The sequence below is a fragment of the Entelurus aequoreus genome, linkage group LG03 (assembly GCF_033978785.1).
Source record: "Entelurus aequoreus isolate RoL-2023_Sb linkage group LG03, RoL_Eaeq_v1.1, whole genome shotgun sequence".
In the NCBI taxonomy this organism is placed as follows: Eukaryota; Metazoa; Chordata; class Actinopteri; order Syngnathiformes; family Syngnathidae; genus Entelurus; species Entelurus aequoreus.
Window position 1 is genome coordinate 18,662,923 of NC_084733.1, and position 20,255 is coordinate 18,683,177.

Here is a 20,255-nt window from a genome sequence, read left to right on the forward strand (position 1 = left end):
TTTGTGCGTAAAATGTGTCAATTGTGCAGGACAAAGCCTGCTTTGCGCGCACGCACGCACGCACACGCAAGCTGACGTGTAAATCAGGTCTCAGTAACACCACCATGGCTTAAATGTTTGCATCCCAGTTGCATAGATTTAATTTCATAAATTCAATTTAACACATGTTTACATGTAATATATATGCATATCGTATGTGTGTGTCGGATACAGTAAAGTTGCAGCATTTGAAGTATATATATATATATATATATATATATATATATATATATATATATATATATATATATATATATATATATATATATATATATATATATATATATATATATATATATATATATATATATATATATGGACAAGCGGTAGAAAATAGATAGATGGATGGATATATATATATTATTTTCTTTTTTTTGAAAATATATTTTAGTTATCAATTAAAATGTTAAATATATTTTCTTGAATTAGAATTCAAGCCTACTTTTTGTGCACTTTTTTTTGTTCTGCAATATGTTATATGATAGCCACTTAAGCTGTCTAATTCATTTAAATACAACATATTCCATGTTTATTTAATTCAATTTATTCTTAACAATCGGCTGGGTATTTTTAATTGCTCAAATGCTGATATCCTTAAAAAGTAGGGAGGCATGAATGAAATGTGTTAAACCAAAAGCAAACTTTCCTAAAGTACTATACTTGTCCAAACTTTCTCCACTGGCGGTGGAACAGAAATGTGCAAGAATGCAGGGTCAGTAATCTTAACTTTAGTTCCTTAAACACACTAAAACCAATCACTCAAAATCTGCTCAGCAGTTGACTGACAGTATATTTAAAAGCAATATAATGTCAGTCATTATTATAATTCGTTTTGCTTTCATTATTTTTCCAGTGTGGCCCTACTGTTTAATTTGACTTTTAGAACATTCCACAGGGCCCCGTAATTAACAAGCGTCGACCACGAATGGCTTCCGGGCTACAGTTTTGACACACCTGGCTTGTTGGCGTGGCTATTAATTTACAGTTAATGCTAGTTGAAATGTTTGCAGCACGTCACAAACCGCGGCTCCCGTTGACTGTTAACTACTTACGGATATCCGAAATGGATAAAAATCAAGGGTGGGGATGGAGGGGGTGGTCTGTTCCTGTGACAACCCCCCACTCTTTGTAATAGTCAAATTCCTGAAGAAAAACACATTATCTCTACTTTAAAGCTGAAGGGTGGTGTGTGTGTGTGTGTGTGTGTGTGTGGGAAGGGGGGGCGTAATTGCAGCCTATTTGTTGTTGAAAATCTGTAGCGGCTTGTTTGGTGATGTGTTCTGAAACTGGGCTGATGTAACAATACCGAACATGTGTAAAAACAAAGCCATTATCACAGATATTTGGGGATTTTTAGCCCCTTCAGCACAAATCTTCCATCGTTTTGGCCTGGCAGCTTTGTTTGAAGCGGCTGGTTACAGTTACACAATGTTTGGTATAGGTCAGTGTTTTGGAGTGCTATGAATCCCTGTAATCATGGGAGAGGCCCACTCGCTGTACAATGAACGTTTGTTGTCACTGATGTGCACACACACATACGTTACAACCCCCGTCCTGCCACACACACACACACACACACACACACCTTACACCCCATGGGTAATAGAGCTGATCATGTTCTGCACCGTCCTATCGCTCTACAACGGTTCTCACGAACATGCAATAGCTGCCGTTTTCCCCGAATGTGAATCAGCGGCATGGCAGAGAGCCCGGAGGTCAATCTGGGGTCAAAGTGGTGAAAATACGAAGCGATTGATTGGTTGTTAAGCAGGTTGACTGTTCTGAATGCAATGATTGGCTGCAACCAGTAGAGGCGTCGTTAAGTCAATCTAATCTCGAGATTGTCTAAGGCAGTGGTTCTCACACTCATATGACCACTATTCCAATATAGTAGCGTAGTAGGCCTAAATATTCATTAAACGCAAGGCAGAGGTTTTATTTAACAAGTATATTAAGTATATTTGGCCACTGCAACATTACACTCAGTTCGAACAGTCACACTGTGTTTGGATATTTTAATGAAGTGATTCTTTGCATACCACTACAGTTTGAGAATCAGTTTGGCCTAAGGGAGCATATGTTTAATACTGTTTAAAATCACAACTAAAATTGTGTTCAAAAGTATACAAAAAATAGAATAAAAACCCAACTTTTTTATATAATTGATAAATTCCCCACATTGTTGATTGAGAATAAATCCCTTGTTTACACATTTTTTCTATTTCCAAATGATGACCAAAACACCAGCGTCCCTCTGAGTGGAAACTGTTGCTAATAAACACGTTTGCGGTCGTGATTTATCACTGTGGTACAATTTAATAACCACACAAAAATCAAATAAAAATATCACCCCGCCCAGGTACACACACATGCACACACACTGATTGTCTTCCACCATGCCCGCTGGTTCAAATCATAAATCCCAAAAAAACTTCATGAGGCAGTTTTCATGGCACCGAGTTTCACACATGTTGCCTTACTTGACAAGACTACTAATACAGTTAAGTTAGAGCAGATTTTTTTTTGTTTCTTTTGGAGAGAAACAGCCTCTCCTTGGACGTGTCATCCTTTGATTGAAGTCATTTTCAAGAGATTTGCGTTCTCCATTACAGCTTATTGTACCGTTAAAGAACACAAAGGCTGGGTGACGGCTTTTCGGGAAGGATCTAGTAAAGCCACATTTGAGTTGGTTTCAGCTGGATTCGGAGTAGTAAAGCCCAATGTTGCTTAATAACTTAATAACATCACAATAGGACAAGATTTGTTTGCGTAAATGTGCATTTTGTGTCGCAGAAACCACTACCAATTAAATGACGACAATGCTAGTACCCCAGCGAAGAGTGTCAAAAAGGGGTAAGACGAAATGTCGAAAAATTCTGTGTCGAACGGAAACAAACGTGATATCGTGAATTCTGTTCCATGCCTGTAGAGTTAATCAGGTTGATTGCGCTAGATATCATTTCTGGCAGAAAATAGCTGGGTTTTTTAAATTTTGGACGGAAAATTTTCAAATGTTAAACTTTGGGGTACCGTTAAACAGCAACGGTCGAGTAAAAATGAACATTTATTTTCTATTAGTTTTTCTAAAGTTTCATCCACAAAGGAACATGTCAGTAAAGAATCCGATTTCTATTCAAACACAAAGTTGTTAGTACCATTAAGATAAGCAATGTTACTCTGTGTAGTAAATGAACACATGGCGCTAAAAGACAGGCTAGCTTCTGCCGTGGTTGTTGGGGCTATCACATACTTGCACATTCCTGAACTGAACACTTTCCAGTGTTTAGGCACATTCGAGCCTTTTAAAAACTTACCTGTTTTCACAAACAACTTACTTTTTTAAATTGCCATCCAAAGAAAATGGTCTTGCTAGCTTAGTATAAAAACGAATGCCACTCTCATTATCTTCTCCGCAAAATTGGGTTCAAATGCAGCAACCCTTAAGTGTACTTTACTCGGTAATTAAGTTTATACGTTCTTTGTGTGTGTTTCTTCCAGGAACAGGCTCACTCCTCCGTTCTCTTGCAGCCGCCCAACGCCACCTAACATTTCCTGGAAGAACGTGTCCGTCGCCCGCTCCCAACAAACATGGACTGTTTTCCCATACTTTATTTTCTGTCGGTGAGTAAGTGTGCCGTACCTTTTCCGATATGTAGGGATGCAAATTGTTTACAGCAGGGGCCTCCAAGAGTGAAGAAATTCAACCGTGCAGGGGCCGTTTTGATATTTTTCATTTTCCAAATCAATACTATATATATATATATATATATATATATATATATATATATATATATATATATATATATATATATATATATATATATATATATATATATATATATATATATATATATATATATTATTCATGCTTGCAGTGGAGCCAAGGCCCCACTGAAAAAACAGCTGAACTTTACAATGAATATATATATATATATACAGTCAAGGTTTCTGGGGTTTATCCGTTATACAGTGCTCAATACTGGGGTAGAGCGAAATATAGGTTAAGTCAGGAAAAAACACAGAGGCTATATCATCCCTACAAGCCTGTTTCGCAGGTTTGCTTGCTCGGGGAAGGGTCTCAGTCATAAAAATATTAAAAACAAGTGATACGTATATATTTTTTCAATGCTTAAATTTCTAGATCAACTTCAGATATATCTGTTGCTATAATGTATTATTCATGTTTTATGCCCCTTTTGTTAAAGAAAACCGTGTTTTTTTTAATGGCCAAAACACAACATATGCAACATTTCCCCCCCCAAAAAAATGTTGAAAGTGTAATATTTGATGTAAAGTCATTGGAGCCTTAAAAAGGTCTTTAATTCATAACATCTATGATTTTTTTGTTTCATTATTATCTTTCAAACAATACGTTTAAAAACTAATTCCATTAACATTTTCAGGGATCCAAAAGGGCTCCGCTCGTAAAAGTGTAAAAAAATATATTTATATTTTATATATATATATATATATATCTTTTTTTTTTTTACGCTTAAATCTCAAGATCAAATTCAGATTTATCCGTCGATTACTAGTTTTTATTTTTTTATTTTATTTTTTTTAAATTAAATACAATTTTCAATGCCCTTTTTGGAATAGAAAACTTATTTTTATATGGCAAACATACAAAATATGCACTTTGGACACCCCTGGTTTAAAAGGTTGAACTGGAGGTGCTTTGTAATTTAGTTCTGTTGAATCTAAGATCCTTGTCAACTTAAAAACTGACAACGACCCGTTGGTTGCCATTTTATTTGTGTAATGAAAGTGGAGAGAAGGGTGAGGGACGAGGGAAATTTGGTCTTACCTTTGAAGTATTTCACCAGAAACCGAATGTAAGTGATCTAAAGAAGGTCTTCTTTAGTGTAAACAAAGCAGGCTGCTCTAATAAAACCAATTAGTGGGAAGTGGTTATGAAATCCTGTCTCTTTGCACGAATGTTGCTTTCTGCTATTTCCGTAACCTCCGTGCCATCTGCTGCTTCCGTCAGAGACATCATGATTCCTGGTAATCGAATGCTGATGGTCCTTTTCATATGCCAAGTCCTGCTGGGAGAGAGCAACCATGCTAGTCTGATACCTGAAGAAGGGAAAAAGAAAGTTCCGGGCCTGCAGGGTCGTACGGACGCTCAGAGCCATGAACTGCTGCGGGACTTTGAGGCCACCCTGCTGCACATGTTCGGCCTCAAAAGGCGGCCGAGGCCCAGCCGCTCGGTCGCCGTGCCTCGCTACCTGCTCGATCTCTACCGGCTACAGTCTGGGGAGGTAGAGGAGACGGGCGCTGCCGATATCGCTTTTGAGTACCCGGAAAGGTCGGCCAGCCGGGCCAACACTGTGAGGGGCTTCCACCATGAGGGTAAGGAGGAAAAAAACTGTGATGTGTAGTTGGAAGTTGTGATTTCATCAGTCTGCAGAGTATTAAAACATCTCCTGAAACACGATTAGACGACAGCTCCACCCTTATTACTACAACCAAAGATTTTTAAGGATGTGGTCACCAAACACTGCCTGACGAGCTGTGAAAATCTGCTAGAAAAACTCTCAAGAGCCTCGTTCGACTGAAGTGTTTGGTTAGCAGCTTAAGGAGAAGCATACCTTCATATTACCGCCTTCTAACCACACCCTGCAGCGAGCAGCTCGAGGAAAAAAAACAAAACTGGACTGCCTTACAGACGGTCTCTTTTTTTTTCGAAAAGGACCTTCCTCAACGTGCAATTATCTTTAATGGTACTCTGCCGCATTCTAAATAAAGACGCTTAAACGGCTAACAATGTGGGTGCCGAGAGCAGACGTTGGAGCTCTCCGGCGGGATGGAAAAAACAGTCTCATAGGGGCCGGGTGCAACGCAGGGGACGGGACGTCGTTGTGGCGACCGAGGCAGAGGCTTTGATTAATGTCGGAGAAACCTGCGGCTTGACTGATCCGCTGGAGGTGAATTGAGGTTGGAAAGCCTTTAACGGGTGAAGGGTAAAAAGATCAAGTGCGAGGGGAAACAAGTGAGATGAACTTGGGAACCTTTAAATTAGGCCATTTCAACTGGTAGCCCGTGGGCCGCATCTGGCCCGCCAAAGTTTTCAGTTGGCCCGCCGAACATCACCCAAATAGGCTTGATGAAACCATTGCTCATGCATGCAGTACTCCTGCCACCCCGCAGGGGGAAACAGGCATATGTGTCACAATGAAGCAGCAATGGGGTGAGCAGAAGAAGACTACTAATTCAAACCAAAAATGGCACTATCGACCCTGGAAACATCGAAATAAATTGCAAAAATCAGATTTTTAACAGCAACTGGACAACAACGTATTAATGTTCTATAAAAACAACGGCAGAAATTCACACGTGTAAACTTAATCACAAAATCTTGTCAGATTTTTGTAAGTTTATATTGTGCATGAAGATATTTAGTTGGGTTTGTATTGATATTGCTGACTTCGTGATGTCTTTTGTATTGGTGGTCATGGTGTTTTTGTCCGAGTAACTCTGGAGATCAAAGCTCATTTATTGCATGTAGTGCTAAATTTGACCAGTAAAGGGCAGTAACGCTACTACACCCTAGGTTTAATTGTGTTGAGCCATTCATTGTGGGCAATGTTTGCTGTGAATGTTGGTTTATTTCTTTATGTGTAAACATCTGTAGTTTATGTATTAACACTAAACCTTCTATTTTATTTATGTAAAATACACAATGGATGTTATTTGTGCAAAATGCACAATGGACATTTATGTAAAAAACACAAAGGACATTATTAATGTAGAATACACAATGGACATTTATGTAAAATACACAATGGACATTATTAATGTAGAATACCCAATGGACATTTATGTAAAATACACAATGGACATTATTTGTGTAAAATACACAATGGATGTTTTACTTTTGTAATGTTTCTTTTGTTTATATTTTAAGTCTTAGAATCAGAATCAGAAGAGTTTTTATTGTCATTGTTTGAGAACAGGTTCACAAACTCTGAATTTTACTTGGCGCAATCGTGCAACATAAAACACGTATAACACAGAATAGAATAACATGAGCTGTAACTGAGCTATCAGATCTTGTTACTAACCTAAATGAAGGAAAAAGTGTAAAGAAAGGAAAGGAGGAAGGAAAATAATTCAAAAGTAGAAACATCAATCCTCAACATAATATATGTAGCTTTTGTTTCTTCATGCTGTTAACTATCTGTCCAGATGCACACGCTGGAAACGAGTAGCGAGGGCAGAAAATTAATTTATTGACAATACCGTGTAAAAGCAAATGAGTTTACTTTGAAATTAAGTAAACACATTCTCAAAGAAACATAACTTGCGGAGGCACTTTATGACAAAACATCCAAATTTAAAATGTTCGATGTCCGGCCCCTGAGCCCTTCGGCTATTGAAATTGTGGCCCTCTTCATTATGTAGTTCAATAGCCCTGATTTAAATCTTTAGGTGCACTGAACTAGCATAGCACACACACCAAAGCATATTTTACATTAGTTTATAAGGTAACCTTGACTTAATACGCAATATTAAACACCTTTCCTGCAGTTGCAACCAGTATTACTTGATCTAGTCATTTATCTAATTATCAAAAAAATATCACATTTACATTTGTGTCACAAATATTAATGGGTAAAACATCACGGGACAATGATTAGCTATTTTTCCTACAAATGTCATTTTTCTATCCCCACATTTTGCTAATCCTCTTTTTCAATATCCGATAAACAAAAAGTACTATTCAGATAAAATACATTTCCATTTTTGTATCTCTAACGTTCCTTTTAGTTCTCACATACATATTCATTGGTTTTATGATACAAAGAAAAGAAAAAAAGTATGTTTTTCATTGAACAGCACATTTTATTTGTTTTCATTAAAACTAAAATACAATGAACATTTGTTGAAGATTTGCTTGAGTACAAACTAGGGGTGCACAATAAGTTATCGATATGAGAAATTATGACCGATAAATCCGATAACATTAAAACATAGCTCTGATCCTACAAATGTCATTTTTCTATCTCCACATTTCACCAATCCTTTTTTTCAGTACCCGACAAATAAATACAAGTCCCATTTGGTATTTTTCAGATAAAATACATTTACATGTTTGTATCTCCTAACTTTCCTTTTAGTTCTCACATTTATATTCATTGGTTTTACGATACAAAGAAAAAATTACAAATACATGTTTTTTAGTTGAACAGCTTAGTTTATGTGTTTATATTACAATTTAAATATATTTAAAATTGTTTAAAGAATTGTTTTGCGTACCAAAATGGGGCGGTATGGCGTAGTGGGTAGAGCGACCGTGCCAGAAACCTGAGGGTTGCAGGTTCGCTCCGCGCCTCTTGACATCCAAATTGCTGCCGTTGTGTCCTTGGGCAGGACACTTCACCCTTGCCCCCGGTGCCGTTCACACTGGTGAATGAATGATGAATGAATGATAGGTGGTGGTCGGAGGGGCCGTAGGCGCAAACTGGCAGCCTCGCTTCCGTCAGTCTACCCCAGGGCAGCTGTGGCTACAAATGTAGCTTACCACCACCAGGTGTGAATGAATCATGGGTTACCACTTCTCTGTGAGCGCTTTGAGTATTTAATAATAGAAAAGCGCAATATAAAATCTAATCCATTATTATTATTATTATTACCAACTAGGGGTGCACAATAAATTGTAGATATGAGAAATGATGAACGACAAACCCGATAACATTAAAAAATAGCTCTTATCCTACAAATGTCCTTTTTCTATCTCCGCATTTTGCTCATCCGTTTTTTTCAATAACCGATAAATAAATGCAAGTCACATTTGTTGTTTTTCAGATAAAATACATTTTAATTTTTAACATTTACATTTTTGTATCTCCTAAATTTCATATTAGTTATCATAGTCACAGTTAATGATTTTACGATAAACAGAAACAATTAGAAATACTTGTGTTTTTAATTGGACAGCATATTTTATCTTTTTCTAATTAAAAAAAATTGAATTACAATTTGTTTAAAATATGTTTGAGTACACGATAAATTATCGAAATGAGGAGTTCATTGAAAAATTGCTCTGATAAACGAAAAAAAACCTAAACGCTCTAATGGGGCAAGATTGTGTAGGTGAGTTCGGATTAAGATTAAGTATGTGAGTTTGGGTGAGAAAATCAAGCGCTCCTTTTCTCCCAGGTCATGCCATTTTTACTTTCTATCAAAAAAGACACATACGTTGAAAATACGCTTGAGTACCAACTAAATGAATACAAAATCGACCTGGAAAAGTATGCACATTTTGCTTTCTGGATCCTTCTGAGGTTCAGCATTACTTAAACTATTTTTTCCTGAGATTCGTAACTCCGACAAAAAGAAAAGACCAAAAACACATGTCCACTGCAGAAGACGCCAGTTTTCAACAGGTTATCTCAGTATAAACCAAGAATATTACCACGAGTACTGACCAGATAAACTTTTTTTTTAGTTTTTGTGTACTTGGTCCGTTCATAGAAAGTAAATTATAATCCACATATTAAGTAGACCTAAAATAAAGTGGTAGTCAGAAAGAAGCTGTATGTGTGTGTCAGACTTCTTCCCCGGACAATAATTCACCCTTCCGTTTTTTTAGCGCTAAGTTATGTTAATAATATACTTTGAGCTCTTTTGAGTGGGAGTGCGGGCTTTCAGGTCTCCGCAAATGTGAGATTCACTCGACATTTTTCATTTATCCACCTTGCTCGTGATAAAAATGACAAATATCTTATGCGAACAAACCGCGGCGCTAATCACAAGCACAGCGGGGTTTTAATAATGAGAACCACCTGGGCAAGATTAAGGTCTGGGTGTGAAATAACAGGGGTGGATTGAGCAGGAAAATAGTAGACACAACATTCTTCCCCCCCCCCCCCAGTCCCCTCCAACAATGGTGATCTTGCCAGAAATCTGCAGAGCGAGCGAGGAACAGGGAGCCTCCACTGTGTTTATACTGTAGCTGTGGTACGTTAATCACCACCCTCCTCGTGATGCGTGTTGCAGCAGAGAGCTCGGGAAAAGGAATTGAGTCCACAAGTGATGGATACTCCTTTGGAAAAGTAGTCTATCTTTGCACATTTCGGGCCAGAAGGTCTTATCCCTGAGGCGGTACTCTTAAAATACCCTTTGACCAAACATAGCTACCGTTTTTTGGTCCTTGCAAAGGTACAGGAGAAACAGTCAGTTTAAGGTCCAATAAAGTTAAAAAAAGTTAAAGTACCAATGATTTTCACACGCACACTAGGTGTGGTGAGATTATCCTCTGCATTTGACTCATCACCCTCAACCCCTGGGAGGTGAGGGGAGCAGTGAGCTGCAGCGGGGGCCGCGCCCGGAGAATCATTTTTGGTGATTTAACCCTCAATTCCAAACCTTAATGCTGAGTGCCAAGCAGGGAGGCGATGGGTCCCATTTTTATAGTCTGTGGTATGACTCGGCCGGGGTTTGAACTCACGACCTACCGATCTCAGGGCGGACACTCTAACCACTGAGCAGGTGGCCTAGTGGCAATAACAAGTCGAAGTGGTAGAGTGCGCCTTGGAAAATGAAAAATGGAGTTTTACCTCAACTTTTTTAAGTTAGGGACAATTTTCACATGACCTTTTATCAGGTATTGTGGGATTTTCGAAATATCAATTAAAGGGCCGTTTGCGACTTGCTTATGTTGCCATTGAAATATGCCTGCCAGAAAATATATACTTTTAAAGCGTCTATATGTTTCACAATGACTAATTATACTGAATTAAAATTGCTCAAATTTGTTAGGTGTTCATGCTTGTCACTCACACAAAATTCAGTCATGTTGTTGTTACGATAGAATATACATTTACCATGAATTGATTAACGTGGACCCCGACTTAAACAAGTAGAAAAACTTATTCGGGTGTTACCATTTAGTGGCCAATTGTACGGAATATGTACTGTACTGTGCAATCTACTAATAAAAGTCTCAATTAATCAATCAATCAAACATTCAATAATAGCTAACGTTAGCTATACAAATCACTATTGTTTGCTAACAACATACGTGTTACGCACGTAAAAGTTATGTCTTTACGTGCTCAAAGCCGTAAAACGTAAAAAGATCTCTCGACATCTGTGTAGAAGTTGCAAACAACCACTTTGATTGACCTCATTAGAAAGGATTTTAAAGGGGTTTTAGCATGATTTTTTTTTGCTACATTTAAAACACGTCCCTTGTGGTCTACATAACATGTAAAGGTGGTGATTTGGTCGAAAATTTGCATAGATTTTGTTTTACAGACCATTTTGTGGGCGGTCTTCTGTACCTCTCCTGCAGGCCAAACCCCCTTTGACTGCGTCTTCTTCCCATCATCCATGTTGTAGTTATTAGCACCGTGAGAGCCATATAATATTTTTCAACACTGAATACAACTAGATGTGTGCATTTTTAAGTAAGACCAACATTTTTAGAGTATAATAAGTCTCTTATTCTTTTTAATAACATTGTTATTCTGAAGCTAACCAATAATAAATAAAATACTTCTTACCATTAATGTGACTTCTTGAAAAGGTGCGGTAGAAAACGGATGGATGGATTAAAATTCATGAGAATGTTTTATATTTTGAACGTTATTTTTAACACCGTGATTACTAGCTGAATTATTCATTACTTATCGTGTTAAGCAATGTCAGCTAAGATTTATCTAAGAGCCAGATGCAGTCATCAAAAGAGCCACATCTGGCTCTAGAGCCATAGGTTCCCTACCCCTGTATTAGCGCTTCCATATCGAGTCTAATGACAAATATCATAAGTATGCTACTTTGTATTAGAAATGGCAACAGTGGAGGATTTGAGCACACACGTGCATGTACGAGACATTCTGCCCCACAGCAAGAAGATAGAAGAAAATAAAGGACTTGACTACAACTTTGGTCTACAACTGAATAAAAATGGCAGACTCGTGCAAAGCTCTTCGGTTAAACCTCTACCTTAAACATTATGGAGAAATCCGCTGACGTAATTAAGGCACAATACGTCACTTAATTCTCAAATTCCAAACGGCTCGTTGGGAGCAAGTTTAAAAGAAGGCAAGATGGTTTTCTAAATATCTCCGCATTGCTTCCTTGGTTTTATTTCACATGTTCAGAACTTATGGGGATCCCAAAGACATGAAAAACAGGTGCCAACGGTAAGAAGAGTTGGTTTTGCAAAACAGGATCCCCTTAAGTTTCGACAAGCAGAAAAACGTCAGATCAAAGGTTATGCCTTTATCAAACCGGTGGTATTGAAATGATCTGGACAGCTAATTTTTTAAATGTATCACTGTGAAAACTCAGATCCACAGAAGGCGGCAGATTATTTATTTATCAATTGTTTGACAGTTATTAACTGCTTTGCACTATCGCCACCTACAGAACTGTAGTATTAACACTGGACGGATTCTGCACATTATCTTAAACTTTTATCAACAGCATATACAATTATTTATATAAAATTATATAAAATCCGCTACACCTCCCTGATACCGAAGTACATGTCAAACTACTTCCATAACGAAAATGACCGCCATAACCACGACACCAGGGGGAGCTCCACAAACCATGTTAAACCCAAATTCCGATCTAACAAATGTGTTAACTCATTTCCCTTCTATGCCACATCAATATGGAATGCACTCCCAACAGGTGTAAAAGAAAGTGCATCTGTATCCTCCTTCAAAACCGCACTAAAAGAACACCTCCAGGCAACTACAACCCTAGACTAACACCCTCCCCCCACCACATCCCACCTCCCCGGATTGTAATTAATCAAATGTAAATAATCAAATGTATATACTTGTTCTTATGCTTTCTGAGCTCACTATGTTCACTGCTCACTGTACATATCCTACCAAGTCAGACCTGCACTGTTTCAATGTCCATTTCTCAGATTATATTATTGTTGATGACTGAAGTGCTGATATCAACCAAACCTAACCCCCCCGCCCCAACCCCCTCCACATCCCACCCCCCGGATTGTAAATAATGTAAATAATTAAATGTATATACTCTGATGATTAACTTGTATTATGCTGATAGTATATATTTATACCATGAATTGATTAACGTGGACCCCGACTTAAACAAGTTGAAAAACTTATTCGGGTGTTACCATTTAGTGGTCAATTGTACGTAATATGTACTGTACTGTGCAATCTACTAATGAAAGTCTCAAATATCCATCTTTAGAAAAGGGCATATTTTTCATTACCGTCTGTTTCTTGAATATACCAAAAAGGACGAAAATGATAGGGATAGCTACCTCTAAGTACGGTTCTGCTGGAAGTTCACCTACCGAAATTAGACAATTCCTAACAATGTCTCCTCTTGATGACTTTCAGAGCACATGGAGAGGGTAGAGGAGTTGGAGACTGTGAGAGACGGTGAAGCCACGCCCCTTCGCTTCCTCTTCAACGTCAGTAGCATTCCCGAGGATGAGCTGCTATCCTCAGCCGAACTGCGCATCTACCGGCATCAGATTGACGAGGCGGGCGGCGACATCCTCTCAGACGGCCTACACCGGATAAACGTGTACGAGGTGCTGAAGGCCCCGAGGCCCGGCCAGCTCATCACGCAACTTCTGGACACGCGACTGGTGCGCCACAACACGTCGCAATGGGAAAGCTTTGACGTCAGCCCCGCCGTGCTGCGTTGGACTCGTGAACGCCTCCCCAATCACGGGTTGGCAGTGGAAGTTCTCCACCTCAACAAGACGCCCCGCCACAACGGCAAACACGTCCGCGTCAGCCGCTCGCTCCACCAGGAGCCGGGCGAGGACTGGGAGCAACTACGCCCCCTCTTGGTGACCTTCGGCCACGACGGGAAGGGCCACCCGTTGACAAAGCGGACCAAGCGTAGCCCCAAGCAGCGGGGCCGCAAGCGCAACCGCAACTGCCGGCGCCACGCGCTCTACGTGGACTTCAGCGACGTGGGTTGGAATGACTGGATAGTGGCGCCACCTGGATACCAGGCTTATTACTGCCACGGGGAGTGCCCCTTCCCCCTGGCCGATCACCTAAATTCAACCAACCACGCTATCGTCCAGACACTGGTGAACTCTGTCAACAACAACATTCCCAAGGCGTGCTGTGTGCCCACGGAGCTCAGCGCCATTTCCATGCTCTACCTGGACGAACACGACAAGGTGGTCCTAAAAAATTACCAGGAAATGGTGGTGGAAGGCTGCGGCTGCCGCTAAGCTAACCAATACTAGGACTTAAAAAAAAAAAAAAGCAGCAGAAGGTCTTTACTTCCAAAAAAAGTTCACTTGGACCCTTATTTATAACTTGTATGTTGAGGTGTATTTTGTCTCACTTTTTTTGTTTCTTTGTCTGGCAATTTGATCATATATTTTGACAAAATATATATATATATATATTTATATCTACATATAAAAAATAAATTGAGTCCTCAATTTAAACGTAAAAAACATGTCATAAAGTACATTGTATACAAACATCTTAAGACATGACAAAGTTTATTTACTGGTAATATTTATTGCTATCACACCAGAAGAACCAAACAGAATTTTCATCAATCCGAGCACTGTGTGGATTTGTTCAGTTCGGCAATGTACATTTGGCATTATTTAACCTCTCTGCATTGATATTAAAGTCATTAATTTAAACCCCCCCGCTCCCAGAAAGCTAATCATTTCACGTTAAGTATGCAAAAAAAAGTAGTGTTAAGGGGTGTTGTAGACACATGTACGCCTAAAAAGAGAAGACATCTCTGGTACCATTTGTTTCCCCAAATAAAAGAATGTTTTTTGTATCATTTCCTTCTAGCTTTTTTAACAGTCACATGACCCCACCCCCCAACCCATGGTCTTGTCAATGGCTCCGTTTACATTGGACACCAAATCAGATTCAAGTGACACAGATCGGATATTTTTTGGCCAGTCTTAAACGCTACAAAATGCTTCAAATGTGATGTTTTAGCATCAGATTTGGCCCACATAAGGAGGTAGTCTGAATCCGATTGGAATCAGATTTTTTCAAATGTGACCGCAGCCTAAACGGCGATGCGACCAGTTTGCAACTTTTACGTCATCTTTGGTGGCGCTACGTCATTCGTGTTCACAGGAAAAGATGCGGCCCGCCAGCGGAAGTGGACATGTCATCACATTTTTTATATATATATATATATATATATATATATATATATATATATATATATATATATATATATATATATATATATATATATATATATATATATATATATATATATATATGTATATATATATGTATATATATATGTATGTATATATATATATATATATATATATATATATATATATATATATATATATATATATATATATATATATATATATATATATATATATATACAGTACAGGGACACACCTTCTCATTCAATGCGTTTTCTTTATTTTCATGACTATTTACATTGTAGATTGTCACTGAAGGCATCAAAACTATGAGGAGTTATGTACTTAACAAAACAGGTGAAATAACTGAAAACATGTTTTATATTCTAGTTTTTTCAAAATAGTCACTCTTTGCTCTGATTACTGTTTTGCACGCTCTTGGCATTCTCTCGATGTGCTTCAAAAGGTAGTCACCTGAAAGGGTTTTCACCTCATAGTTTTGATGCCTTCAGTGACAATGTACAATGTAAATAATCATGAAAATAAAGAAAACCCATTGAAATGAGAAGGTGTGTCCAAACTTTTGGCCTGTATTGTATATATTCTTAAGGAATAACCATTGTTACGTTTAGGCTGTAGCGTAGACGTATGTTTTTTTTAATGTAAGTGAGTTGAAAAATAAACACGAACATAGATCCACGCTAATGTCTGTCTCAGCCATAAAAAAGATTGGAACCCCTCCAAATATATCACACGATATATATATCCATTCATACGTGTGTGTGGCGGCTTTTATTTTGCAAAGTAGTAGTAATGGCGACTTCTCCGTTTATTTACGTAATCCAGTCAACTTCCTTTGTTTTCACTTTATCGAACTGCGCATGCTAGTGACGTCGAGGCCATATTTGTGCGTTTATAATGGAGTCTGAGAAAGATAACATCCATCCATCCATCCATTTTCTACCGCAACATTTTACCTGTAATCTAAACAGTCAGCTTTAAAAAAATCCGATTTTGAAAAAATACAATTGGGTCCACTTTGGCCTGCAGTGTAAACATAGTCAAGGACAGTCGCTGTTGCAGGCTTTAATTCCATTCCAAAGACAGTAGTAGTCCTTCAGTTCGGCGCCTATTGTTCTCCCATTTCACTTTAATGTCAATTAGGCTAACATGTGCTCGGACACTCGCTAATCCGATTGCGCCCTGGCTGCGGGTGAGGGCGAGCCCATTGTTCCTCCCGACGTCCCCACGTCGGGGGCATGATTGCGGGCGATGTGTCCCGGGCCGACGGCAGGCGGCGGAATCCTCAGAAGAATCAAAGGTTAGACGCTCTGTCTCCTGCCTTTGTCTCATGCCGGTAGAGCAAAGACGCCTGTCTCCAACCTGTGCCCCGTCACACAATGGACCTCGACATCACTTATTTACAAGCTGACGGCTGGCCCAAATTATATGATAATGTTTGGAGAGAACAGCTCCTTTGAACTGCTGCTTGAAAGGAGGGGGGGATGCTGGCAGCTATACATTGTTTTGCTGGGGGCAAAGTGTACATCCGTTGCTTCACTTTGTTGTGATCTGAATCTGAATCCGGTTTAACCGCTCACTGCATGGAAATTCAACTGTAAACTGATATACACTACTTTCTATTTTATTCTTGTGAGTGTGTCATTTTTCAACAAACACGTGGTATTAGGGCTAATAGTATGTGAGGATTGTGTAATTATATGACATAAAGAGAGTAATTAGTCATAACAAATCAAAAGGGAAAATACAAAAATATATTTTTTCATATTTCATCTCCGTAATATCGCTAAAATCCGTTCCATTTTGTCCACTAGCGACGCTGAGATCATTATTCATGCGTTTGTTACGTCTCGTCTTGATTACTGTAACGTATTATTTTCGGGTCTAGCATTAAAAGATTACAGTTGGTACAAAATGTGGCTGCTAGACTTTTGACAAGAACAAGAAAGTTTGATCATATTACGCCTATACTGGCTCACCTGCACTGACTTCTTGTGCACTTCAGATGTGACTTTTAAGATTTTACTACTTACGTATAAAATACAAAAGGGTCTAGCTCCATCCTATCCTTGCTGATTGTATTGTACCATATGTCCCCGCAAGAAATCTGCGTTCAAAGAACACCGGCTTATTAGTGATTCCCAGAATCCAAAAAAAGTCTGCGGGCTATAGACCGTTTTCTATTCGGGCTCCAGTACTCTGGAATGCCCCCCCGGTAACAGTTAGAGATGCTACCTCAGTAGAAGCATTTAAAGGCCTATTGAAACCCACTACTACCAACCACGCAGTCTGATAGTTTATACATCAATGATGAAATCTTAACATTGCAACACATGCCAATACGGCCGGGTTAACTTATAAAGTGCAATTTTAAAATTCCCGCCACACTTCCGTTGAAAAACTCCTTTGGATATGATTTATGCGTGTGACGTCACAAAAGCAACGGAAGTGGTTGGACCCCATCGAACCCGATAGAAAAGCCTCTTGTTTTCTTCGACAAAATTCCACAGTATTCTGGACATCTGTGTTGGTGAATCTTTTGCAATTTGTTTAATGAACAATGGAGACTGCAAAGAAGAACGTTGTAGGTGGGATCGATCAGTGTCTTAGCGGCTAAGTACAATACTTACAGCAACACAACAAGGACTACTTACTACGCCTAGCCGATGCTTGCCGCCAAACCCACGGACGAAGTCCTTCGTCGCGCCGTTGATCGCTGGAATGCAGGTGAGCACGGCTGTTGATGGGAAGATGAGGGCTGGCTGGCGTAGGTGGAGCGCTAATGTTTTATCATAGTTCTGTGAGGTCCGGTTGCTAAGTTGCTAAATTAGCCTTAGCGTTGTTAGCAACAGCATTTTTAAGCCTTACCAGGCTGAGAATTGTTAACCGTGTAGTTACATGTACATGGTTTAATAGTATTGTTGGTCTTCTGTCTATCCTTCCAGTCAGGGGTTTATTTATTTTGTTTCTATCTTCATTTGAGAACGATGCTATCCCGTTAGCTCAGTAGCTAAGTGTGTCACCGATGTATTGTCTTGGAGAAAAAAGTCACTTTAAATGTCCATTTCGCGTGCTCGACTCTCATTTTCAAGAGGATATAGTATCCGAGGTGGTTTAAAATACAAATCCGTGATCCACAATAGAAAAAGGAGAGAGTACATAGTTCTGTGAGGTCCGGTTGCTAAGTTGCTAAATTAGCCTTAGCATCGTTAGCAACAGCATAGTTAAGCCTTACCAGGCTGAGAATTTTTAACCGTGTAGTTACATGTACATGGTTTAACACTAGAAGTCCCAGCATTTTTCTGTCTACCTAGAAGACCCAGAGAGGGGTCATTTGGCCCGACGCTTTTCCCGAATACACTAATCACTCATTTTGTTATGGTAATGAGGCTGTTAGGGGCAGTTTGTCTAGGTAGACAGAAAAATTATACATGTGGGAAATGCCGAAAGGAGCAATGGCAGTGCCAGGATTGTGAGTGACTGCTCAAATGTATGTCAGTCACGTTTACATGGACATGGTTTTTCATTCTTTGTAAATATGCTTTTTTCTTTGTAAATTTTTTTTTTTAAACTATTTTTGGCACACAAAAATAACAATTGCTTCTGCAACAACCCTCCACACCAAAACTGGGAAAACAGTTGCTTTTTCATTCTTTGTAAATATGTTTTGTTTTGTATTTTTTTTAACAATAAATGTCAGAGTGTTGATCCCTTCATTCTGTTGATCCTTGCAAAAACACACACAACCTACCTCAGAACTAAAGCTTGAGCTGTAAGGTCCCCTCCCCCACACAGGCTCAAGTGGCCCCCTGCCGTGTGCCACTAACAGCCACATTTTCATAACAAAAGGAGTGTCCACAGGGGGGACTAGGGGTCAAATGACCCTCTTGTGTGTTTTCTAGGTAAAAATGTCAATTGACCCTTCTCTGGGACTTCGCGTGTTAATAGTATTTTTGATCTTCTGTCTATCCATCCAGTCAGGGTTTTTTTAAATTTAGTTTCTATCTGCATTTGAGACTGCTATGCTATCACGTTGGCTACGTAGCTAGGTTAGCTTCTATTTTTTTAGCTTCGAAAAGCTGAATATTATTAATCGTGTATTTACATGTTCATGGTTTAATAGTATTTTGATCTTCTGTCTATCCATCCAGTCAGGTTTTTTTTAAATTTAGTTTCTATCTGCATTTGAGACTGATGCTATCACGTTGGCTACGTTGCTAGGTTAGCTTCTATTTTTTTAGCTTCGCAAAGCTGAATATTATTAATCGTGTATTTACATGTTCATGGTTTAATAGTATTTTTGATCTTCTGTCTATCCATCCAGTCAGGGGTTTTTTTAATTTAGTTTCTATCTGCATTTGAGACTGCTATGCTATCACGTTGGCTACGTTGCTAGGTTAGCTTCTATTGTTTTAGCTTCGCAAAGCTGAATATTATTAATCGTGTATTTACATGTTCAGTCACTGTGAATGTCCATTTCACGTTCTCGACTCTCATTTTCAAGAGGATATAGTATCTGAGGTGGTTTAAAATACAAATCTGTGATCTACAATAGAAAAAGGAGAGAGTGTGGAATCCAATGAGCCAGGCTTGTACCTAAGTTACGGTCAGAGCGAAAAAAGATACGTCCATCACTGCCTCTCAAGTCCTTCACTGTAACGTTCCTCATCTACGAATCTTTCATCCTCGCTCAAATTAATGGGGTAATCGTCACTTTCTCGGTCCGAATCTCTCTCGCTCCATTGTAAACAACGGGGAATTGTGAGGAATACTAACTCCTGTGACGTCACGCTACTTCCGGTACAGGCAAGGCTTTTTTTATCAGCGAGCAAAAGTTGCGAACTTTATCGTCGATTTTCTCTACTAAATCCTTTCAGCAAAAATATGGCAATATCGCGAAATGATCAAGTATGACACATAGAATGGATCTGCTATTCCCGTTTAAATAAAAACATTTCATTTCAGTAGGCCTTTAAGTCCCATCTTAAAACTCATTTGTATACTCTAGCACAGTGGTTCTTAACCTGGGTTCGATCGAACCCTAGGGTTTCGGTGAGTCGACCTCAGAGGTTCGGCG

At 38.9% G+C, this 20,255-nt stretch overlaps 1 protein-coding gene across 1 annotated transcript in view; it reads left to right on the plus strand.

Moving 5' to 3' along the window:
- Positions 1–14,694, plus strand: part of bmp4 (bone morphogenetic protein 4) — a 15,246-nt gene extending 552 nt beyond the window's left edge. The window contains exons 2-4 of the mRNA XM_062041418.1: positions 3,538–3,660; positions 5,030–5,394; positions 13,386–14,694. Of these exons, the coding sequence (XP_061897402.1) occupies positions 5,037–5,394; positions 13,386–14,242 (1,215 nt within the window). The 5' untranslated portion in view covers positions 3,538–3,660; positions 5,030–5,036 and the 3' untranslated portion in view covers positions 14,243–14,694. The remainder of the gene's footprint in view (positions 1–3,537; positions 3,661–5,029; positions 5,395–13,385) is intronic.
- The last annotated feature ends 5,561 nt before the right edge of the window (positions 14,695–20,255 follow it).